General features: G+C 43.4%; 2 protein-coding genes across 2 annotated transcripts; one reads left to right on the forward strand and one right to left on the reverse strand.

Moving 5' to 3' along the window:
* Window positions 1–1,624: 1,624 nt before the first annotated feature.
* Window positions 1,625–8,202, reverse strand: LOC311217389 (heat shock 70 kDa protein 12A-like; the record flags this gene model as incomplete). Its single annotated transcript, XM_084299417.1, has 4 exons — window positions 1,625–4,124; window positions 4,980–5,151; window positions 5,493–5,717; window positions 7,921–8,202. 4 exons carry the CDS (start codon window positions 8,200–8,202, stop codon window positions 3,079–3,081), a joined length of 1,725 nt encoding a protein of 574 aa, XP_084155543.1. The 3' UTR covers window positions 1,625–3,078.
* A 254-nt stretch (window positions 8,203–8,456) lies between these two features.
* On the forward strand, window positions 8,457–22,325 carry LOC311210454 (uncharacterized protein). The gene is made up of 9 exons (XM_084288391.1): window positions 8,457–8,601; window positions 9,806–9,919; window positions 11,839–11,901; window positions 17,072–17,158; window positions 18,095–18,178; window positions 18,683–18,860; window positions 19,488–19,586; window positions 20,022–20,102; window positions 21,160–22,325. The coding sequence occupies exons 1-9, from the start codon at window positions 8,552–8,554 to the stop codon at window positions 21,403–21,405; spliced, it is 1,002 nt and encodes a 333-aa protein (XP_084144517.1). The 5' UTR covers window positions 8,457–8,551; the 3' UTR covers window positions 21,406–22,325.
* Window positions 22,326–24,165: the final 1,840 nt, after the last annotated feature.

Genomic DNA, 24,165 nt, shown 5'->3' on the forward strand with positions numbered 1-24,165 from the left:
CATCTGCTATGTTAAGTTTCATGTTTAAGGGCAATAAGCCACCTTAGTTATTATGGAACAGCAGTTAATCCCCAGCTCGATAAATACAATACATATCTGGGGAATTTAGAAAGACAAGCAAAGAGAATTCTTTCTCCAAATACTGGGAATGTCAATGCTCAGTAAGACACTGGCAGTGTAGTGGCATAAGGTGGCAAGTAGCCGAAGAGAAAACTGTACCAAAGCATACTTTGGTACTGTACTGCTGCCCTCCTTGCCCCAACAGCCACATCTGGATCATGGTCCCTATTCTGGCTGCCCGTAACTGTCCTCCCCACAGTGCCACGGAAGGACTGATACGTAGGTTCACCAGCCATCTGCAGGCAACCCACACCCAGAAGCAAAGAACACTCACCAGCCCTGACTCGGATGTGTGGGAAAGATTATCCTGTGCATGTGGAGAACAGTCAGACTTGTTAGCATCACTGACAAGCATCGACCTTCTGCCAAGGGGCATTGAGCAGCCTGCTCCTGTTTATCTTGTAATCAGCCTTTGCGGATGGAGGTCCTCAAGCTCGGTATGAGAGGTTGCTGAAGGAGGGAGTCTTGTGGTGGTGGGACAGCCCTGTTTTGATGGCAGAAGAGAATCTTGAGGGCCACGGTGCCCAAGTGAAACCTTTTGCTTCATTAGGTGTTTCCTAATTCCTAATCTGTTATATTGCTAATCTGTTATATCTGTCACTTTATTAAATATGTTCAACTTTGTGACACTGTCTCAGTGGAAGCCCTTGGCGATTCTCCAAAACAGGCAAATGCTGGACTGCAAATACTTTCAAGTTTGTGAAACTGTTCCAATGAAAGCCCTTAGTAGGGCTGTGAAACAAGCAAACACTGGACTCTGGTAAATCCCGTTTAATGCGATAGTGGGACCATTGGTTAATAGGCCCTGCATGCAGGACAAGTTGTAGAGGAAGCAACAAACCTGCAGCTGCTGAATTTAATTCTCTCCCAATGCATTGGGTTCCTCCTAATGTCCAACCAGAACATAATGGATATGTCACGGTCATGGTAAACACAGCTCTAAAATTTAAAATAAATAAATAAATAAATAATATTAAAAAAAAAAAAAAAAAAGAAGCAAAAAATAGCTATGAAAAAATATAGTCCTGCATGGGGAAGTACCTTACAATCTCCTCCACGTTGCTTTCATTAGTGTGTCTGGCAGTTCTCTCCTACATTGAGCACTGTGAGCTTGAGTGGAGCCGTGTTGTACTTTGCACTTGCGAAAGTACAAATTCAAAAGGATAAGAAATATACAGAGTGCTCTGTTTCAAATTCTCCTTTTATCTCTCCGGTGGCACAGATAGACTTGAAGCAGGTTTGGTCTGGGGACCATGCACTGCCAGACTGGGAGCAAGAAGGACAAAAATAATGGCACAGGGAATGTGCAAACCATGTGGACCTTAGCCACCCAGAATAGCCCTTACGTATTTTACAGAAAAATATGATCTGACTCTATAGAAATCTACTCAGGTTTCTGCTGTATTTTTAATGTGCATTTAAGATTGTAAACATGAAAACACATGCATCGTATTCAAAATAGTTCATCTTTTACATAGCATGCGGCATAACATTTACAGATTAATCCTCTGAATCCTGTTGTAATGACTGACAAGGATTAAGTAGATGGATAGCAGTGGTTCTAACATAGTCACTGCAGCTAACTAAGACTCCAATGCTGATTTTTAATTCAGTGTATCTGACTGAGTATTAGCACTGGGACAGGTCAGCATTAGGCAGAGAAGCTATATCCTTAGCACACACATACACGATAACAGTTTTGAGGCCTGATTGGGTAGTGGACCTGACCATGTGTAGGCAGGACTTCCTGCTCAAGGAAGTGTAGCCCACCTCATGACTATAGTCACTTAAACTTCATGACATTTGGAATGTATTGGGTATATCACATACATTTTTTGGATGAGGATTATCGAGTGTATGTATTTCGTGTAAGGATACAAAACATTTCATCATAGTCCAGAGTTTAACATGCAAACAAATTGTTAGTATAAAGCGTAATGCAGCGAGTATTAACCAAACAACAACAGGGTGAAGCATCTTGTTGAAGATTCCTGTGGCAGTTGGCGACCATCCAAACAATGTGTCCCACCAATGGTGCTGTTCATCTTTCTTTACTCTTTCCATCGCTCGATGTATTTCTTCTATATCATGATGGACAGTAATCAGAGTCTTTTGTCCATTTTCTCAAACTTGTTTCATCAACCGCTTCAAGTCTTCATATAACAGTAATTTCTTCAGCAGGGTAAGGTTCATTCCAATAGGAGTAGGCAGCAGATCATGAAGTTAAGTATAATTGGATGTAATAAGTTGGTAAGAGGCAACAGGAGCTGAGTAACTAAAATCACATTCTAGAATTTTGGTAAAGTTACAAATGCAAACATTAGAGTCATGAAGAAAGTTAACTGCATCCCAGACAGACCCAGCACACTTCATTGTTACATGCTTTTCCTGGGCAAATTTGTGCTCACAAAGGCCACATTTTGCTGAGCCTGCTCACAGGTGTTCTAGACAGGAGGGAAAGAGATGAGCTTTTATGGAAACAGAAAACATTAAGCCCAAGTCAGTGACATAGGGAGTATCTTCAGCTGGACAGAAGGGCTCAGACAAATGCATAATCCCTATTCATATCCATAATATTACAATCTAGCCGTAGTATATGCCCAGTCAATGAGATAAAACCACCAAATGGTTTACGGAAACACAACACTGTCATATGTTTTGGATCCTAGCTCCCAAATGTCCCTGAATTACTGCTTCACCTTTGACTGGGACAAGAGCCCTTTGATTATACATAATGTATTTCTAAGTGATGTTCTGAAGAAAACTTAAATCCATTTAAATGTCTCTCCTGGCAGTATTAAACCTGGACTCCATATAAAGGGACCTGATTTTGAATTAAGGGTAAGACTGGATAATAAACTTTATGGTCCATTTGCCATTTTACATTGTAGTAGTTGGTACCTACTGCTTAGGCTGTCCCTTGAATTTGTTGTCCCTGCTGCTCTAAGAACAAAGCATTTACACTGCTAAAAAATCTATCACAATTGTTTGACTTTGTTTGGAAGTAATGTCTGTAGCTGTGGCTTTAAATTCAGTAAGCCCAAATTTAACATCCAGCCTCAGTTTGCGATTCTTCCCCAGCCTTGTGTCTGGCATTGGTACTGTGCATGAGCCAAGCAGTTCCATCCCTTCCTCATCTACATACTGAGCACACTGCTTTTCTGTGGAGTAGAAAGCAAAATGTGCACATGTCTGATCTGGTTCTATTGGCTGAAAAATATATTCCGCAACTTCATTTATATTCACTGACTCCTCAATTCCCACCAATTTCTTGAAGATATCTTTGCAATAAACAAATCCATCAGCTTCTGAGACATATTGTTTACAAAAGTCGTGGATAGCAGCATCAAATCTTGTGTATACTTTTACACCATATGTCCGAGCACTGATTCTCGAAGCAATGATTTTGGGATTGACTCCAAATAAAACAGCCCCTTTTGCAACGGCAGCTTGGGCCTCCATGGGACAAAGGACATGATACTTCGTGCTAAAAGCCTGATGGATTGCATCCCTAAGGATGATGCTAGTTGAAAAACCTCCCACAAGTAAAATGTACTGGACCTTGGCCATCTCAGGCTTGTCAAGGATTTCCCTCAAAGTACCAACAATATTTTTGATACTGTACTCAAAAAAGCTCTTCATTTTCTCATATGTAATCATGATCATCCCATCACACCATACAGCTCCTGTGACTTTTGTGAAGAACTGAGAGATCTCCTTCCTGCTTTCTGCCACTCTTGTCAAGTTGTAGTAGCAACGTATGTAGACTGCTTCCCTGCTGGCAGAACATTTCTGTAGACCAAAGTTGTACATCATGTGTTGTAATTCAGTAGGGTGTCTCTTTACATATTCATCCCATACACCATCGTCAAATATTTCTCTGAGGAATGCACTGAAGTTTTCATCCACTCTGTTGCCTCCCCATCCACCTCCAGATGCCTTGTGTAACTCCTTCAGATAATGGTTTTCCTGGATCTCATGTACTGTGATGTCTATTGTGCCGCCTACACACATACACACAGACAAATCAAGTTAGATATTCTCTCTGAATTACACAAGATCCTTACTTTTCACTGAATATAGTCTTACTTTCTGAACTCCTGGGTCCCAAGTGTGCTTTTCTGGTGCCTTCTTTTTCACATCTGCTCTCTTTCTCTATTGCCTGTATGCCTTTAGATTTCCTAAATTTAAGCACTAAATTTAAGTTGACTCTTGCCTTTTGTTACACAAGCTCTGAGTTAAAATTAACAGTGATGGTGAGACTGTGAGAAACCTGTGGTGCTCTTGATACTTTGGCAGTCTTCGTTCACAATCACCAGAGTGCTCTTGACAGTAAATTCATGTCACTCTAAAAAACTCCCACAGGAAACAACAGAAATTACTAAGTGGCGCTCTGTCAACTATTCTTAATTATTTATTCTACAGGGCCTACTAGTTAATCGCTTTGGCCAGTTCCCTGGGCACTGTACTTGCTCCTACAGAGGAAGCTACACAACAGCAATTGGGTGTGTGTCAGTGGCCGGTGCTGGAACAGGGAGCAGGATGGAGTGGCATGATGGCAGGAGCTTGTGCAGCGACTGGCTGGCCCGAAGTGCTGGAAGACATCAGACACTCATTGACTTCCATTTGCTATGGATCAAACCTTTAGAAGACCTGCCCTGTCTTCCCATTTTGCTGCCTGCCCATGGGATCTCATGAAGAGAAAAATTAAAATAAAAATGGCATGACAATCACAGTAGTGGAGTTCAAGCTCTGGGACTGCTCTGCAGTCCTTTTGGGGGCCTCTGTGTTAGACGCAGCAAAACAGCCACTCTCCATGCCCAGCAAAGATTGTACCTGTTGAACAGGGAAAACTTTACCTCCACAGTCAACAACAATATACTGGATCCCAGGGGAGTCTTCAAACTTTTTCTTGTCACTGGCCTCTACGATAAACCCTTGTTGTGGAAGCTGTTTGCACCAGAGTGATGCAGCCTCTGGCTCCAGGGCAATAATCAGCTTCTCAGAAATCATGTCAGAGATGAGTCCTGCCTAAAATCACAAGAGAAGTGTCAGTTCGGGAAAGGTGGCAAGATCACTGCTGCATGAACATCATCTGCTAGTGAGGCTGTTCTCATCCACCCTGGAGTAATGCTTCTTGCACCACTGATCTCTGTGGGCTCATTTCTAGACAGTGGCAGGAGAAGGGGCAGAGCAGTGGTTACTTCCAGCTCAGGACATCCCCCTACACACATATTAGGGGAGATTCATCTCCCTGATGGATAGAAATTTGAAATGCAGGTTGATTAAAAAAAAAGAACATTTCCTCTTCCTTGATGGGTAAAGAAATCTGAGAAGATAACCTGAGGAAGTGGGATAACCACTGGTTTTACCTCTTTTGCTGCCAGCCGCATGAACTGCCTGGCAGCTGCACTCCATATGGCTGGGACAGTAATGACCCAGGTGATCTCCTGGGGGTCACAGACGGTGTGGAAAGAGGCCTCTTGGACAGTGTTCAGGGCATGTTCCTTCATGTAGCGTAGGCTTTCAGCGAAGACCATCAGGGCAGGAAGTGTCTTTCCATTGCTTGCTTCCATCTCCATGCCAGAAGTGACTTTCTACAATTGAGAGGAAACAGTAAAAATGTCTTGGGGTTAAATGTAGAAGTCCCAGTAACAGTTCTGTCCTCTTTACACTGAGCACTGCACAGAACATGCTATAGAATGAGGTCCTATCTCCAGATCTCAGTAAATTCCCCCAAATGGCTTCATTATGTAGCTAACTGAAGTCTAATTGATGCAGGTCAGCTACCAAACTGCTTGCCTATAATCTTTCAATAGGCAAAATACCCATGTGGTTGATAAGTCGACTGCTCCTCATGTTCCAACTTTCATAAAGACCCTATAGATCCTCCTGAACAGTAGTAGGGAGAATTGTACTTTCTATGTCACATCATCCTATATTTCCCAGGCATATGTACAGAGATTTCAGGTTGCGCCTATGCTCTGGTGTATGTAGTTAACAAAATATATACTGGAAAAATATACAGACAAATACCCCTCTGTTCTGATACGATTTATCTGTAATGTGTCCTCTTGGTTTATGGGCTTATGTGTCTGTCTGGGTATATGTGAAACCTGAGGCAGGTGGCTGCTCTGACACTTTTTCAGTCTCTTCCAGGAGCCCCAAACTTCCTCCATCAGTTCCTGCTTCCTTGCTCTATCTAGAAATGTGGAAATTGTTGCCTGTATCCAAAGTTTTGTGAGCCAGCCTTTACTGCACATTTCTCTTTGTTCTGCTTCAGCAGACATCAAAGATGGCTGAAACAGGCTGCCTAGCTGTGTCACCATCCCTAGAAGTCTTCAAAAAATGTGTAGATGTAGAGCTTAGGGACATGGTTTAATGGTGGACTTGGCAGTGGTAGGTTAAAGGGTGGACCAGATGATCTTAAAGGTCTTTTCCAACCTAAATGAGTCTATGATTCTACGAAAGATGGCCCTAAATCAGAACAATCATCAACTGGATAAACAAATTAATGAACTTGGGACCCTTTACAGACAATGGAGGTAAGTAGGCAGGTCCAGGGTCTGCCCAGCTATAATAGTCAGAAAAGGCACTGTGCAGCCACTGGAAGGAAAAGCAATCTATGTTTATTTTTACTTATAAACTAATTTCCTGTCACTGTTCCTGGCTCAGTCAACGGAAGGTGATGCATTTTCTCCATGGGCACTTTTTGTGGAGATTCAGAAATAACAAGGTAGGTGTCTAGGAACTGTTGTTTCCCTTTCTTGTCTCTTTCTAATATTTCCCTTAACCATTTGCTCTGTGGGTACAGAGAAATGGGCTTGAACTAAAATCTTTCTTCAGAACCTCCTGCCCCAAAAGTGAGCGAGAGCCTATCACTCCATGGGTGACACTATGTCAGACCACATCGTTCACACCTTTCCTGGGGAGGGGAGTCCTTACGGCAGCCTCCCACCTCCCCCACACCTGGATCAGCACTCATTGCTTAGCACTGGAGGATGCTAAAGAGCAGACAAGGCACTTCATCTGGGGCTGACTCTGTTCTCTGGATTAGTAGCAAGCACACATCAAGTTGTAAGACTTTGTGCAAACACTCATAGTGGAGAAACACCAATTTTGAGGGCATACAAAGTAAAATGAAAAGCACAGAGCCAAAGTGAATTAATAAAAGCAGATGGTGACAGATGGTGACTCTTAGGAAAAGTTAATCTCAGTAGGCAAAAAGCAGAAAAAGGTGGAAGACCTGTGGAGGTGCTGTAGGACCACAGAGCACAGACAAGGAAGCCCTGAGGTAGCATGATGTTTGGATGAAGAAACCTTACCAGAAAAAGCCATGAACAATTATGAACTAGCACAGAGCCGTCGGAGAAAAACAGTAACTACTACTTGCTTGAAAGACAGACACCCATAAAAACGGCTTGAGGACATTCCTTCAGGGGAGGGAAAGACAGGCTGACACTGGGTCAACCCATCTTGAATTACAAGAAACTTCCTTTGTTCTATGTACAAGACTGAGGTAGAAAGTCCCAGAAAGAGGTTAGTTTCTCTGCTAAGTTCTAGAGCAGGGTAGTTTTTTGTTATGAACAAGTATTTGGCTTCAACGGGGTCTGCAGTCTCGTGAAGCCGTTAGCTAATTAAGAATGTAAATCATTTCTTGTTTATCAAAATGCCCTTTGACTTCTGTTCATTCATCTTGGCCAGCCAGATTACTCTGTCCCCTTCACCAATTCCTTTAACCCACATCCCTTAAATAAACAAATAGCTCTGACTTGCATTAGCAGTAATCACTCTACATACCGTGTTGTACAGTCTCATCTTGAAGTTCTGGAAGAAGTACCACTTGTCAGCTTCGCTGGAGGGCAGGCTCTTGTACTTCATCACAGCATCATAGCCAAATTTACTGAACTCCTTCTTCTGGTCGAACAAGATGCATGTGGGCGTCTTCGGGGTCTTGAGACCATGCTCTATTCCCCAGAACACCTGGCGGATTTGGTCTGTACCCGAAGCAAGGGAAAAACAGTACCCACTGTAGGATGTGCCAAAATCTATAGCGACGACAAAGACTGAATCACTGGCCATGTCTGACAGCAGCACAAATACACACAGCTCTGGGGTTACAGAGGAATAAATAGACTGGAATGAAATTGAAACTGTTCTGGCTACTACTGCAGCATGAAGCCACCCCCATCCTGTCTTTACTGGCTACTGGCTGAAGGGAAGTAAATTCGGACATCAATTCCAGGAAACAGTACCCTTTCTTGTAAAAGGGAGGGCTGAATCTCACAGTATGTAAGCAAGAAACTCCCTGGCACTTGCATTTGCTGTCTGCGCTCCTAGGAACACAGTGCTGCCATTCACTTGAACATTTTCTCCTCCTGTAACCTCGTGGATTGACCCGGCTTTCTCTCCTACAACCAACTTGGGATGCATGGAGAATATGAACACTTATCCTAGAGAGGTGACTTCAGAAGTTGACAGGTATGTTGCACAGGGGTTGTCTCCAGCTAAACTTACACTTTAGACTTAAAGTTCAAACTTAGACCTAGTAGGTCTGGGGGCTTGCAGGAAGGGAACTGCAAACATTTCCTGAGTGAAATATTTCAAACAGCTTTGTTTCCTACCTCCTGTTCTGTGGTGCTTCCCTGAGGAGTCACAGGGTCAGTCAGTCTCCCATGATCAAATTCAGCTCCAAGGGATAAGGCACACCTTAAATATGTGTGAAATTAAAAGAAATTGGAATGAACAGTATAAACAGCGTGACAGATCCTAGACTTCGGGGGCTCCCTCTCTGTGCTCCTTTGTTTTAAGGGGAACGGCTGACTTAAATAAATGCAGATTTTATACTGAAATGTCGAGCTCAAATTAAAAAAAAAAAAAAAGAAAAAAGTGTCCTCAGTTAAAGGCTGGAAATCAAGTGATACAGCTGAAAACCAAGCCATTCAAGTAAACAAATCCAAAATCCTTTTCAGCAGGAGAGGAATGGGGGAGTCCTGGGAGAGAGGGGTAGGACAGCCCCTTGCAGAGGTCATGTAGATAAAGCGATGCGTAGGCTTCCCCTAATGCTGCCTTGCTGTAGGAAGGAGCTTGCTGTCTGCTCTACCTGTATCTGAGCTTCAGGAGCACCTGAACCTGGGATTGCCTTTGCAATAGTAGTTGATGTTTGGGGTTCTCATCGGGAAACAGAGCGCAGAGTAGGTTAGAAATTAAAATCACCTTGAGAACATATTGCTTTGTTCTTCTCTATTAAAAACAAAAACAACACATACCGTACAAAGTTGATTTCAGCACACCAGCCACCTGCATTTGTTCCCCACACTCTATAGTTCTGGGTTTTGTTTCTTTTCTGGGAGGTCTCCCTTTTTCCTGCCCACTTCATCCAGCCCTAATGATTGCTCAAATCCTCCATCTACTTTTAGGAAACCCTGGCCTGTACTGTCCCCTGAACTATGCTAGGCATCATGGGGGACAGGGCTATCTCACTTCTGCCAAAACTGCATCCAGGAATGTTCTGTGCCATCATGTGCCCTGGAGCCTGTACCCTGGCTCTGATCTATTCACTAGCATGGATGTAGCCATGGAGTATCTGCTCATGAGGCTGGCTGTCTTTTATAAGGTACCTCTTTAGAGAATGTGATCTTTTTTTCCCTTCATTTTAAGAGTTCCCTTTGCTTTTTTTCCTCAGAGAAATATTAAATACATCATGGCAAAAATCAGCCTGTGGAAGCATGACTTCAAGGACAGAGGCCTTATATCCTGATGTGATGGAAAGGTTGGAGAAGGTGGAAAAAGAACTTAGGTGAGTCTGGCAACCGGAAAATATCTTCTATATCCTCATTATGGTGGTCCAGAATTATGGATCCATGCAGTTCCACTATTGTCCTTCATGTTCCCAGCTTCTATGGCAAGGGTTGTTAGGACAATAGTCACCTCTTTGGCTGGAAGGGAAACTCAGGGGCTCTTTCCAGAGATAAAAGCAGATCCATATGGACTGTTAGCTACCCTAAGACCATAATCTAGCTTGTTGAGGCTAGCAGTGCCACCAAGAAAAATACAATGCAGCTAGTTCCTGGCCTAGTGCCATCCCCTGCACGGCCCAGCTTTGGCATGCATGGGCTGGGACACAGACATGCTTAACCCTAAAAGGAAGGAAAGCAAACAAGCAAGCAAGAAAAGGTTTCCTGTGACAGTACAGTTTTGGGCACAAGTTTTCATAGTGCCCATATGTGTGCCAGGTTTCTTCTTTAAAAAGAGTGTTGTTCAATTCCCTCAACTTCCCACCATGCCTTCAGTAGCAGAAGCTAGAGACCCGCAGGCCAAGGCAAGCTCTATCATTGCTGACAGCTACTTGGGAATATTACTGGCCAGGTTTGTGCAGGGGTGTCCGGGAACCATATGCTTGGTGCAATGCGCACACAGGAACAAACACACTTTCTCCACAGCCTTTGGCGCTGGAGCCAGGGAAGGCACAGTCCTTCCTCATAGCTCTGAGGGGGCTCTCTGCTTTGTGGGACAGAAACCCAGCAGAGAATTTGACCACATTCCTCTTTCAGCAAGGAAAGGCCTGAGTCTGCCCAAGCAGACAAGGCCTCCTTGTTGCCAGGGACCTGCAAGCCAATCCTTTGAGCATGCCTCAGCAGGAATAACGGTGCTAAGCCTGAAAAATGTACTCTGGCCACATGTAGGTGGGAGAGCTGGTTGGGACTCTGTTCCCTCTCCCTCCTGCCACAACTGTCTGGTGTGCTTGCTCTCCCTAGCTCCCTCACTTCTCCAGCCTTCTCACTCAGTTTCTCTACCAGTTCTGCAAACTCTGTTCGTCCCTAACCTGCAGATGTCTTTTGTCACACCTTTTCCTTCTGTCCTCAGTCTGGCAAGAGTGTGCTACGTGAGAAAGCAGAGGGCTAACACTGGGATCTGACGAGTGGTGAGAGTCCCCAGAGAAGAAATATCAATGTCTTGTCTGCAACCTTCTGAAAGTTCACCTCTGTTTTAGGGATACTGTCTCCAGATGATTTCCCTAACCTTGGGATACACTGAAAATGTTGAGAGAATAGTGCTTTCCCCGGGACTGGTATGGGCTCTCCATGCTTCCAAGTCCTTGCTGAGCCTTGCTTCCAAAGGTGGGAGGACCGAGTCATTTGCAGGTTCTTCACCTGCTGGTGGCTGGCACTAATGCCCTACGGAGAGCAGTCCCTTCTCTGCCGTAAAACCAATGAGGACCCTGATGATCAGTTGCATCTAGTGTATGCTAGTACAGGTTGGACAGGAGGTTACAAACAAGCCAAACAAGGGTGTCTCTGGCTTAGCACCAGCATTTGTGGGGGCTCTATTGGGAACCCAGAGACAGCTTACGGAAGCTGTTTAATCGGCATCATATAGCATACAGCTTTTACACTTTGACAGTATTTTATTTGCAGTGCTAGCTTCGCCCTGTCCTTATACTCAGAAAATCACAAACCACCTACCTGGCAAAACACAGTCTTTAGAAGTTTTGGTCCATAGTGTTTTTTTTTTTTTTTTAATTCTATTTTATTTTATTTTGTTTTGTTTTGTTTTGTTTTTGTTTGTTTTTGTTTTTTAAATCAGCTAGAAGCTGATAAGGAACTGGAGGGAGGAATTTTAGTTTATGCATTTCATAGGTCTTTAATTAACATTTTCTTTCTTACTGACTGTAATGTGTCTTATAATTTCTTTCTTCCCCAATGGACTGATGGACAGTGAGAAGAGAGATTGGTATGACAATGTTGAGGTTCGACTACAATTTCTGGAGAACTGCAACAGGTACCATGATTCTTTATTTTAAGAATACATATGAGGGAGAAATCATGTGTTTCTGCAACTGTCACGAAAACATACTCAACCTTGGCTATCAGAACTGTTCTGCAGGGTGGTCCAAACTTTCATTCTTCTATTTGGTTCCATTTTCATAGATAGGCTTGAGATCCAAGACAGATTTGTCTTGGATTGCAGCTCAAGGTACAGGGTACATTACAGGAAATCAAGTCAGAGAGGAGTCAGAGAGGGAAATTCAGGGAGTCAGAGAGGGAAATTGACCGATGGAAGCATACTCTACCCACCCTGAGGCAGACTCATGAGCCAGCCACCACACAAGAAACAAAGGCTCCCCTATCCCACCAGGCAGCCACTACACAATAGACAAAGGTTCCCCCATCCCACCAGGCAGTACGAGGGGACCTAGGACAAAGGGGGAAGGTTTCTGCTCGGGTGGTAGGTGAGTCCTCTCCCTGCCCACCTCACCTTCCTGACTAGCCTTACGTAACAGGTATGAGGCTCTAGAACTTGACAGTCAAAACAGTGATGTAGATGAAAGCCCATCCCGGTTGGAAGGGGTGCCTAAGGCGAGGCAATCTACCCCTCACATCACTACATCTTCTACCAAGAAAGAAAGTAGGGTTGTTGTTATGGGGAACTCCCTTCTGAAAGGGACAGAGGGCTTGATATGCTGTCCAGAACCAACCCACAGGGCAATCTGCTGCTTCCCTGGGGCTTGGGTAAGAGACATTGCCAGGAAAGTCACTCGCCTAGTATGGCCCTCTGACTACTACCCACTACTGTTTTTTCAGGCCGGTAATGATGAAGTAGCAAGGAGAAGTCCAAGAGCAATCAAAAGGGACTTTAGGGCTTTGGGGTGACTGGTTAAAGGATCAGGGGCATAGGTCATGTTTGCCTCTGTCCTTCTGATAGTGCTTTAATGCTGTAATCAGAGGGACTATGTGCTACTGAGGTCCTTTGGTCTGCTCCACGAGGTGCTGTGTACAATGAGGTGCATTTGAAGTGCTTTTGCACAAATGCACTCAGTATGAGGAATAAATGGAATAAGCTAGAAGTCTTGGCTCAGTCCCAGAAGTACAATACCATCGGCATCAGCGAAACCTGGTGGGATGAGTCCTGTGACTGGTGTGTTGCAGTACTGGTTACAGGCTCCTCAGGAGGCACAGGCAGGGCAGACGAGATGGTGGGGTGCCAAAGTACATGAACGAGAGTCTGGACTGTATGGCACTTGCAGTTGGCGATGGCAAAGTTGAGAGCCTCTGGGTAAGGATTAAGGGACAAACAAATAAAGTCTATTACAGACCACCCAGCTAGGATGATGACACTGATGAATTATTCTTTGAGGAACTAAGAAATACCTTGAGATCAGCTACCCCTGTCCTTATGGAGGACTTCAACTTGCCAGAGATCAACTGGGATTACCACACGACTGAAATGAGCAGGTCTGGGAGGTTCCTAAAGCAACTCAGTGATAAATTCTTGGTGCAGTTGCTAAGGGAGCCAACTAGGAAAAGTGCCCACCTAGATCTGTTGCTGGAGAACAGAGAGGGTCTGGTGGGAGATGTGGCAATTGGTGGCTGTCTTGGTCATAGTGACCATGAAGTGGCTGAGTTTAAAATTTTTGGTGACAGGAGGAAAACTGCCACCAAAGCTTCAGCCCTGGATATGGGGAGAGCAGACTTCAGGCTACTCAGGGAACTAGTTAGCAAGGTCTCCTTGAAAAGTGCTTTTGAAGGTATTGGTGTCCATCAGTGCTGGTCAGTCTTTAAGCACTGCCTCCTAAAAGCACAGGATCAGGCAATTCCAAAATATCGGAAGTCAAGCAGGTGGGGCAGAAGGCCAGCTTAGCTGACCAGGGTTCTTCTTCTAGAGTTTAGGCATAAAAAGAAAGTGTATGGCTGCATGAAGCAGGGTCAGGCAACATGGAAGGACTATAGAAATACTGTTCATGTTCATAGGGAGAAAATTCATGCAGCCAGAGCTCACTTAGTGTTGAAGCCACACAGGTCTGTGGGAGACAATAAAAGGGGCTTTTTTTTTTTATATGTGAATAGAAAAAGGAGGAACCAGAGAAAACATAGGTCTGCTACTTGATGGTGTGAAAAATCTCAAATAATTTTCTTCAGACAGGATCTTCTGTGAAACTATTTTATTTGCAATTGCAGTGGTGGGTGTCCTGCCAATTAGGAGCACATTATAGTAAACAAATCATAACCTTTTATTCTCTATTGCTCAACACCTGATCACCTCCCCTGTTTCCTCATTGGCTGAGTACTACAGGTTCACAAGCTACTCAGCGCTCCTCTACACCATATAAGTACAAGTTTTCTTTTTTTTCAACCCTTTAATTTCTCCCTTTTCCCCTTTTTTTCCCCTTTATTATGTTTTGAGAACCTGTGATCTTTGTTGTACTGTTCCCACACTGCTCATCCTGTTTTTCTCAAGCTTCCACCTTATTTTGGAAGAGTGAGGCCTTTTACTGTCCACTTATCTACTTAGCATTTCTCCTTATTATGACTACATGACTACTTGGAATACAGAAAAGTAATTCTCTACTGCAAAAGCACAACTTAATTTCTCACAGCGGGGATGGTCACCTCACAGACAAGGACATAGGCAAAGCAGAGACATCTAATGCCTTCTTTGCCTCTGTCTTCAACACTGATGATGGGCTTAGGGACCCCAAGTGCCCTGAGATGGAGGATTGTGACAGTGGGAATGATACACTCCCAACTGACCCTGAACATGTGCGGGATTTCCTGCCCTACCTGGATCCATACAAGTCCATGGGTCCAGATGGGATCCATCCCAGGGTGCTTAGAGAGCTGGCTGACATCATCGCAGGACCTCTCTCAATTATTTTTCAATGGTCTTGGGAATCTGGAGAGGTCCTAGTTGACTGGAAGTTGGCAAATGTTGTACTGATTTTCAAGAAGGGCAAGAAAGAGGACCCTGGCAACTACAGGCCTGTCAGTCTCATGTCAGTGTACGGTAAAATTATGGAGAAGATTATCCTTGAATTTATTGAAGTGCTCCTGGGGGACAATGCAGTTCACAAGGGGTAGGTCCTGTTTGACAAATTTAATTTCCTTTTATGCTGAGATCACCCATCTAGGTGATCAAGGGAAACCAGCTGATGTGATCTCTTTGGATTTCAGTAAAGCTTTTGACACAGTTTCCCATAGGATCCCACTGGACAAAATGCCCAGCATACAGGTAAACAAAAACATCACACGATGGGTGAGCAATTGGCTGACGGGCAGGGCTCAAAGGGTTGTGGTAAATAGGGACACATCTGGCTGGTGGATGGTCACTAGTGGGGTCTCTCAAGGCTCCATTTTAGGGCCAGTCCTCTTCAATGTTTTTATAAACAATTTGGATGTAGGGCTGGAAGGTCTTTTGAGCAAATTTGCTGATGATACTAAATTTGGAGGAGTTATTGACTCTGTTGAGGGTGGAAAGGCCTTGTGGAGAGATCTGGACAGATCGGAGAGCTTGGCAATCACCAACCACATGAAGTTTAAAGAGCAAGTGCCAGGTCCTGCACCTGGGATGGGGCAACCCTGGCTAAATGTGCAGACTGGGTGACAAGATGCTGGAGAGCAGCCCTGCAGAGAGGGATCTGGGGGTTGTGGTTGACAGCAAGTTGAATATGAGCCAGCAGTGTGCCCTAGCAGCCAGGAGGGCCAGCTGTATCCTGGGGTACATCAAGCATGGCATCACTAGTCGATCGAGGGAGGTGATTGTCCTTCTCTGAGCCTCTGTGCAGCCTCACTTTGAGCACTGTGTGCAGTTCTGAGCACCATAGTGCAAAAAGGACATGAAACTGTTGGAGAGCATCCAAAGGAGGGCTACAAAGATGGTGAAAGGCCTAGAGGGGAAGATGTATGCGGGGTGGCTGAGGTCACTGGGCCTGTTCAGCCTGGAAAAGAGGAGGCTGAGGGGAGACCTCATTGCGGTCTACCGCTTCCTCACAAGGGGGAGCAGAGGGGCAGCCGCTGATCTATTCTCTTTAGTGACCAGCTATAGGACCTGTGGGAATGGTGTCAAGCTGTGACAGGGGAGGTTCAGGCTGGACATCAGGAAGAGGTTCTTCACTGAGAGGGTGGTCACACACTGGAACAGGCTCCCCAGGAATGTAGTCGCAGCACCAAGCCTGTTGGAGTTTAAGAAGCTTTTGGACTGTGCACTTGGTGACATGGTCTTAATTTTTTGGATAGACCTGTGTGGTGCCAGGAGTTGGAGTCAATGACCCATATGGGTCCCTTCCAACTTGGGATATTCTATGATTCTAAATCATCTTGAGACATAAACTTTCATTTCTATGCAAATACTTTTATGAATAGGTAATGGCTCCTTTAGCAAGAGCATTGCCCAAGACAAAGGCATCCAGCCCAACAAAGAAAGGAGAGGTGGTAAAAGCAGCTCTGAAGACATTTGGAGTAGATGTGTAGTCAGTCATGGTTTTTGTTTGTTTGTTTGTTTGTTTTGTGAAAACTGCCGTCGTAAGCTACGCATGCATCAATGGAAGACATGTAGCTGGGATATGGAGAAGAAGGAGGGAAGTTGTTGATCAGGAGTAAAGGAAAAGAAATAATAGCCTAATGAATCACTTTTTGGGGAAAAAAAATACAAACATAGATCATTCACAGTAACTAAGGCCAGGAGTGAATAAACTTCAAATAGTATGGCTGGATTTCCAAACCCTTCCTAAACTATACACAGCTTTTTGGAGAAGAGGCTTTCCTATTGGGATTTCACTGAGAACAAGTTGTAGTATTTTAAAGTTTCTGATCTTTTTTGGAGTATCAGTAGAGTCATTAAGGATTTGCAGATGATCACTCATGGGTAGCCTGATAATGAGGACAGGCAAGCAGGAGAAACAGTCAGACTTTCTGAAACCATAGAGTTTTCTTCAGGAGTGACTCAAGTTCTAGACTTGGGTTTATGTAAGGCAGCGATTCCCAGACCCTGGACCTAGACTCAAATAATGATCAAGCTTAGTCACTTGTGTGACTAAGTGAGTTAGTTTGCTTAATTATGGAAGGCTGTCAGGAAACCAATATAGATCCAGATCACACCTCTCACATTCAGGTCCTTATTCTTTGTTTATTCCCAGGTCTGTCTGTTTAACATAGATTGCTTCTTCCATTTCTAGGCAGAGTACTGTATCTGATTTTTCCAAGATGCAGGAGACCAGCAAACTTGATCCTCCTTACAACCAGCAACAAGGGGGCTCTCTGCAGTAAGTGCTGGGATTTTCTGAATTTGTGCTTTTCAGTATCCTCCTTTCACCTAGAGCCAGTCATTTTCCTTCAATAAACGTACTACATTTACCACCTCCAAATTTAGACAGCCTCTGAACACAATATTTCTGCGTGCACTAATGAAGGTAATTTAATTGACAGCATAAAGACTTGATGGAATAATTCACAAGATCAAAATATTAATACAAGATGGTATGCCTTACTCTGAAAGGAGCAGAAAGAACCATGGGACAAGAGGTGTGCTTTTAATTAGAACTGAATGTATTTGCTCTGAGATCTAAAATATAGAAGGAAACATAACCTCTAAAAAACTGGTGAATGATAAGGGAAAAAAAAAAAAAACAAAACAAAACAGTTCTATGGTGTGAGTATGTTATAGACCAAATATCTAGGTTATCATTTAGAAAGGGCTTTTTTAAACTCTAGCAGTATCACCTAAAGAATAGGCATTGGAGATGGGAGAATTTCACCCACTGGAGAGAGACTGCAATTACCCAGATATCTGTGGAGAAAGGAATTCATGAAGACAGAAACTCTCTGAAGAGTTTGGGATGTTTGGTGCTGTTTTGATATTAAAAATGAAGAAAACTAGAGAAGAGATGAGCGTAGATACTAACCAGTGGAGAATACTTTTGTTTTTTTTTCAAGCCCATTGTCTTTCTCTTGTCTCACCTCTGATCCTCACAGCCCCACCTCTCTTTCTTGTGCTGTAGATAGCTCTGCCCTTGCTTTGAGTATAAAACCTAGGTGGGGGAGGTTGTTAAGCTGGTTATGTGGAATCCTTCCTGGGTGCTCTGCGCCCTCCCACCTCATAGTGTTTTTGCTGAAATGTTGGTGATACCGCAGGAGCAAGTCTGCTGTTATCCAATAACCAAACACAGATGAAGAGACCTCTTGAAATAAATCTGTTTCAGAACATTTTCTGGAAGGGTCACCCATAAAGAGCTTGAGGAAGAAAATCAGAAGATGAAAGAGAAGATCAGACGACTAGAGACACGGTAACATATATATTCAGATTTCTGATGCAGTGTGTTTTTACACTGAAAAGCCACACACATCTTGCTTTCTCCAGTCCTTAGAGACTCTTTTTTTCTGAGCAGGCAGTGCAGGCACCTTCTCCTCAGACTTTTGGCCTGTCAGCATCTCTTTATAACTGATTGATAACTGAAGATGGATTGGGTTGTTCTACAAAGGAAAGGAGATGTTCCCAGGATGAACATGTTAATAAAAAGAATCAGCGTACAAAGACATAGTCCAAATACTGCTCTTTGATCACATGCAAATCACATTCATTGATCACTGTGACCATGCAAAATTGAGACATGAAAGTACTCTTTCCCACACAAAAGCTGCTTACCACCTGGTATGGTATAGCTGAGAAGTGCATTGTAGAAAATATGGTATTCCTGAAATAGATTAATTAAAATAGTTATGCTTATTCACTATTATTATGCTTATTCATCTTGTCTTAGTTAACTTTTTGAATACCCTTCTTGCTCTAGATACAACGAGCTCTTGTCTAAAACGATGAGCATGCACAAGCAATCAGAGAACATGAATGACCCTTCACGCTTGTCTGCTGTAGTGCAATTGTATGAGATGCTTAGGCTACATGACTGGGAAAAATTCAAGAAATACTCAACCAACATGACATATAAAAATGGCAGAAGCATAATTAAGGTTTGTTCTTGTCCATTTTATCAACCTGAATCTTATCAAATTGATGTGCTATAGCCAGTACAGCAGGCTTTGAGTATTTAGTACTTCTATATCAGACAGGATTGGGTACTATGTTACTGTCTGTTATTTACCAGTCCAGCAGGGCCTATGTAGTGATGTAGAGAGTAAACTGACAAAGACCTGCCTCCTCTTGCCTTTCCAAAAGGCATGTTCAAATCCCAGTCCCATTTATCACCCATATTAAGGACAAGTGGGAAATCAGTCTATTTTTCTTCTGGTTAATGCTTTAACTACTAGATAGAACATCCCATTCTGATGTCTGACTCTTTGTTCTGATTCTGAGATGATCTAAAGGAAAATGGTAAACCTTAAAGGACAAAACTGAGATGAAACCATTATTACCATTGATTGTAATGGCAGGAACCCACAGATGCTGATGAATGGACTTCAACATGCAGACAGCTCATTGAAACAGTTTATTTCCCAAGTATTAAAGACATATTTCAGTCAATTAGGGACCCTGCAATTTACTCTAATGCTGATGTGTTTTCAGCCCATGTTTCTCACACCATGCTTTCCGTTTCACTGTGACTGCTGCTCTGATCAGCTGTTGTTTTTCTATTGTAGAAGCTGTTTGACGCCTGTGAGAAAGACATAGAGATGAGAAAAAAAGACATATTTAATGTCCTTGATGTTTTGAATTACGCTATGGCCAACTGCAAACAAGTATTTATTTTCTCTGTGTAACTGGGACCAGGCGGTGGGATAACGGGGCTATCTGTGCCTGCCATTCATTTAGAGCTTAGTTTCTGCAAGGGACACTGTTAAAGTATACTGGTGATGACAGTGGGAATGTCATGAGCTGAGAGGGATGGGGGAGTGGAAAGTTGATCTTCAGCAACCCTTCTGTGTCCCACAGACATATGCTGCATGTCTGAATTATGTGGCTGGCTGAGGCACATAAACAAGTGCAGAAGACATTTCCCAGATGCATATTGCTTTTATAGGACCTTCCTCCAAATCTTGAAACTGGAAGTTTCTCCATTGCTGATTGACATGATCTGGGAAACACAATTTTCCCAGATTATTTCCCAACACACTCAGGGGCTGCACTGCTGGCATCACATGCTAAGCTTGCTTTGTGCTGTCTTTGGTTTGTAGGAGCTGATGCCAATTGTAACAGAACTCTTAAGAAATGCCTATTGCCAACAGCAGTCAGACTTTTACAAAAAAATTACTAAGGTAAGTAAAGATACAGCCCAGAAATAGGGGCAAAGATTCAGTTTTCTGGTTATGTCTGCACAGTTTTGTACAAAACAGGACAGGTCTCTCTTCTTGGAATTATTTTCCACTTGTAGAGAGGGTATTCTAGCCCGTATACTCCCACATATACCCGCTGGCATGCACAGAGATACATGTAACCTTCCCAAAACTGCATCAGGAACAGTGAGGAATGGCAGGAGAGGCAGGGCAATGCCCTCCCTAACGAGGGTGCAGTCCTACCAGGTGAGCAGAGCAGGGCTGGTGATGGTGATCAGGGTCAGCCACAGAGTAGCAATCACCAGGCAAGCCCACAGTGATGGGGCAAGTCAAAGATGAGCTGAGAATTCAGTCCGTGGATCAGAAAAAACGGTACAAGGCTGGACACAGGCATCCCTACATGATAGCTCAGGCAAGCACCCAGCCAACACCAAACTTGAAACAACTGCTGGGCTGACGGGCAGAGGCCATGTGGGTAGAGGCCCCTGCTGAGCCTTCTCATAACTTCTTATATCACTCTTTCAACCAGCCTTGTTGTTTTTGTAGCATGCTATATCAGAGCAGACCCTGAACACAAGCAGTGTTCCCTTGGGGATGCAAGGGAAAGTTTGCAGAAGCTGTTGATGTGCTCCAAGACCCCTTGCTATACAAATGGACTATAGTCTAGTGCTTTTTATCCAGGAGATAGGTACATATGAAGCTTCCAGAGAGCAGCTTCCTCCTTTTGAAGTTTGCTGGGCCTTTTCAAAAGCTCAACCTTGTCAAGGTCTCTGCAGAACTCTGTTGAATACGAGGAAATACAGACAGCTTCTGGTTGCTGGAACGTTCCAGCATCCAGGACTTAGTAAATAAAAGATCCTTTAAGGTGACCCTGGGACCCCTGCCTGTCCCACTTTAACACTACCAGCTTTCACAAATGAAATTCTTCAATCCTTAGCTCATGCGGAGCATCTGCACAGAATGAGCACAGAGGGAGGCAATGTATGCTAATCAAAGTAACACTATAAGGCTTTCACAACTGTTCTCATTTGATTTTCAGCAAGCTAATGTTACTCTGGAAAATAACGTTCAAAACCAGTTTGCACTGCAGTGCTGCAGAGTTTATTGTCTGATGCTTCTTCAGGAGTCACCAGTTAAAGCTATCTGGCACACACAGGAAATCCATCTTGAAGAGTTAGAGCATGTGGACAAGAAAGACTTTGAGCACTGGAAGAAACCAGAGCTTCTGTGGCCCGTACTGAAATCTGGGGAAGAACTTATTGCAAAAGGTGTAGTCTGGGATTAAAAGTGACGTGACTTTTGAGTTAAGATACACACTTAAATGGCTATAAGAAGATGAAACAGCTGCTGTGCAATATGTTGCTTTTCTTTCTCACATGAACACTCTGCTTTCCATACCTAGTTAAATGTGCATGGCTTGGGATGCTTAGGATAAACTGCTATTCACAAACAACTACTAAAAATGGAAGATGTTTGTCTTGGTGGCATGCATACATTTTATGTAATTTTAGTTGTGACTGTCTAAACAGCACTTGTGTGAGGAGAGAATCTGTGTTTGTAGCCTACCTTATCTGTTCTTAATAGGTGCTTATGACCTTGTCAGATAACACTGGGGATCTCAGCCACGCTGTGGAGGCACCTGCCTCCTCACCAACTGTGGGCTCCTACTCTCAGCAGCTCTGAACTGCACTTTGGCAATGGCATCGCTACCCTCCCCTGTATCTACACCCAGTGCACAAACTGCAGGCTCTTGCTTTTTGCTAATGAAAAAGCAATGAGGATAAAGATGACCTACTGGGAAAAAGGTCTCTCTCTAGAGTAAAAATGTACTTAACTGAGAAAGAGAGCAACGAACTAAAAAATAAATAAACCAGAGCTCTCAGAGGCTACAGACTCTTACAAGACATGTGTTCATAGGTATATAGACACAGACACAAAAGCCCACTCTTGTATACCAAAAGCTTATTTCTGTCCACACAAATGCTGCCTGCCTGCTAGTACTCAGCTGCTTTCCTCTGTCTATATGATTTACTGCTCCATGGCCCTTCAGCTAGATACTCTCCATAGCTCTAAAAGGTATCTTAAAGTTGCATTTCACAGTGTAAAGGGATGAAAAGAGGCAAATATATGTTTATCAATGTATGTGATGAAATTTTCAGTGAGAATCTTTATATCTACAAATAAAGAAGAATCTTTATAATGAGAATCTTTATATCTACAAATAAAAAACAATGGAAAACCTGTTGTGTGCCCTCCAAGACCTTTTCTCTGGTTCTGCTTTCTAGTCCAGCAATTTTTGTTAGTTTTCTCAGTTGCAGAAACTCTCCGGCATTTTCTCAAGGGGCCCAGGAAGAAGGGTAAATTTCTCTGCAGCTCTCTGCTGCAAGCAATGTTCACTGCTTCTCTCAGGATTCCAGCATTCTGTGAGCATGTTGCAGGTCACAGAACCTGACAGCATGAGCTGGGATCCAGGGATGATCTGAAAACCTGGCTTTCAGAAAACCACAGTATTCTGAGAAACTGATTGTAAAAGACCTTTACTAGAAATATTCATTATGAAATAGAGCAGCTGAATTAAAATTACATATACATCCTATTTCCTACAAATTTAGCAAAAAAAATAAAGAACCACAATAGTAAGCTTTACATTCCTCTTAAGGTGTTGCAGATGAAGGTGGACAGTACATTAACGCTTGATTTTGTCCAGGCTTTAGAAGGTAAATGACAAGGAAATTGTACTGTATTAACAAGTAGGACATTCAGCATGACCCTGAGCCAAACACCATATGATTTTGTATGTGTAATAGTACATGCTCTTATGCTCCATTTGTTGCCTGCTTATGAATTTTATTAGCCTAATTTTTAGGACCCTGTGTCTCCCTGAGTCAGTCTGGTGCTGTTCTGTGGATCAACTTCATCTCTGAAGCTCACTGCTTCTACAGCTTCTCATACATGTACATGGCCCTTTCCTTTGATTTTTTTTTTTCTTTCCTTAAAATTTTTTTTTTTTGTCTTTAGGCTGGAACATTCAAATTACAAAGCTTTATATTTCAAAGGCTGATTCAAAGGCCTCCAGAAGGCTACAAGCACTGTCGCATTCTTTCTAGCAGGCTTCACACACACTCACTAGTCTCTCTTAACAGCAGGAGTAGTCTTTTTGCCCTGTTTGTACAGCATCTAGCAGAGTCTAGCAGACCTGGACTCTGAGTACTGCTGAAATACCTTTCTCTGTTACATGTGCTCAGCTAGTCTCAAAAGATCAACAATTTCCCCCTCCCTGCAAAAGGTTTCATTTGGCCTAGAGTGCAGTAGCCAAGGCTGCTTCCTTCCTGCCCAGATACAGGATTTTTAACTATTCACTGCCGACCAGGTACTTCAGGTGTCTCTGTGCGTGAAATTTTCCTACTGCCAGACATTCAAATCTCCTGGTGCAAAGGACAAGATCCAGCCTGTGATTCAAATTGACCTCTCTTCCAAATCTTGACATTACATTTGAGAGTGAAAGAGAAAGGGAAGAGAAGGGTTAACAGCTGTGTCTGCTGCTGTGCTGTTTTGAGATATCATATAGCTTCTGACCAAGGATGTCAGCATATTTCCTGAAGAGGTGAGTCCCATCTCTTTCCATTTCATAATAGCATGCAACCGTGAAATAACCTAGTATTGTCTTCCCTTCCAACTTTGGCTCTATACTATCATTAAGAGGCATGGAGAAATGCTACTGCTACCTGAAGGGAAATGTTTTTCTACCAAAGCTTCTTCCACCCTGTGCCTCGTGGGGACAAATAGATTCTTCCACAATCTGACTGAGAAGTGTCTTCTGTTCGCCACCATCTCCTCCCCTTCCTTTTCATCAGTCACCACTATCATGCAAAAGCTTTCCTTCACTTGGTCTCTTTTGCTATCTAAACCAAGCTGAGATGGTTCTGATCTAGACTTCGTGGAAATTTTGGTAGAAACCCTGAGACCCTATCTCTGCTCATGGATTCTTCATCTAGGCTGGTGGAAGGTAAGTCTGCCCATACCTGTATACCTTATGTCTCTCCGA

This window comes from Netta rufina, assembly GCF_964035555.1.
Source record: "Netta rufina genome assembly, chromosome: 1".
NCBI classification, from domain to species: Eukaryota; Metazoa; Chordata; class Aves; order Anseriformes; family Anatidae; genus Netta; species Netta rufina.

What these genes read in the sequence shown, in the direction of transcription:
- LOC311210454 (XM_084288391.1), top strand. Translation starts at nt 8,552, where the DNA reads ATGGAGAATATGAACACTTATCCTAGAGAGGTGACTTCAGAAGTTGAC. An exon ending in GTGACTTCAGAAGTTGACAG is followed by an intron (nt 8,602 to 9,805) that starts GTATGTTGCACA and finishes TTTTTTCCTCAG; the next exon opens with AGAAATATTAAATACATCAT. An exon ending in ATGGCAGAAGCATAATTAAG is followed by an intron (nt 18,861 to 19,487) that starts GTTTGTTCTTGT and finishes TTTCTATTGTAG; the next exon opens with AAGCTGTTTGACGCCTGTGA.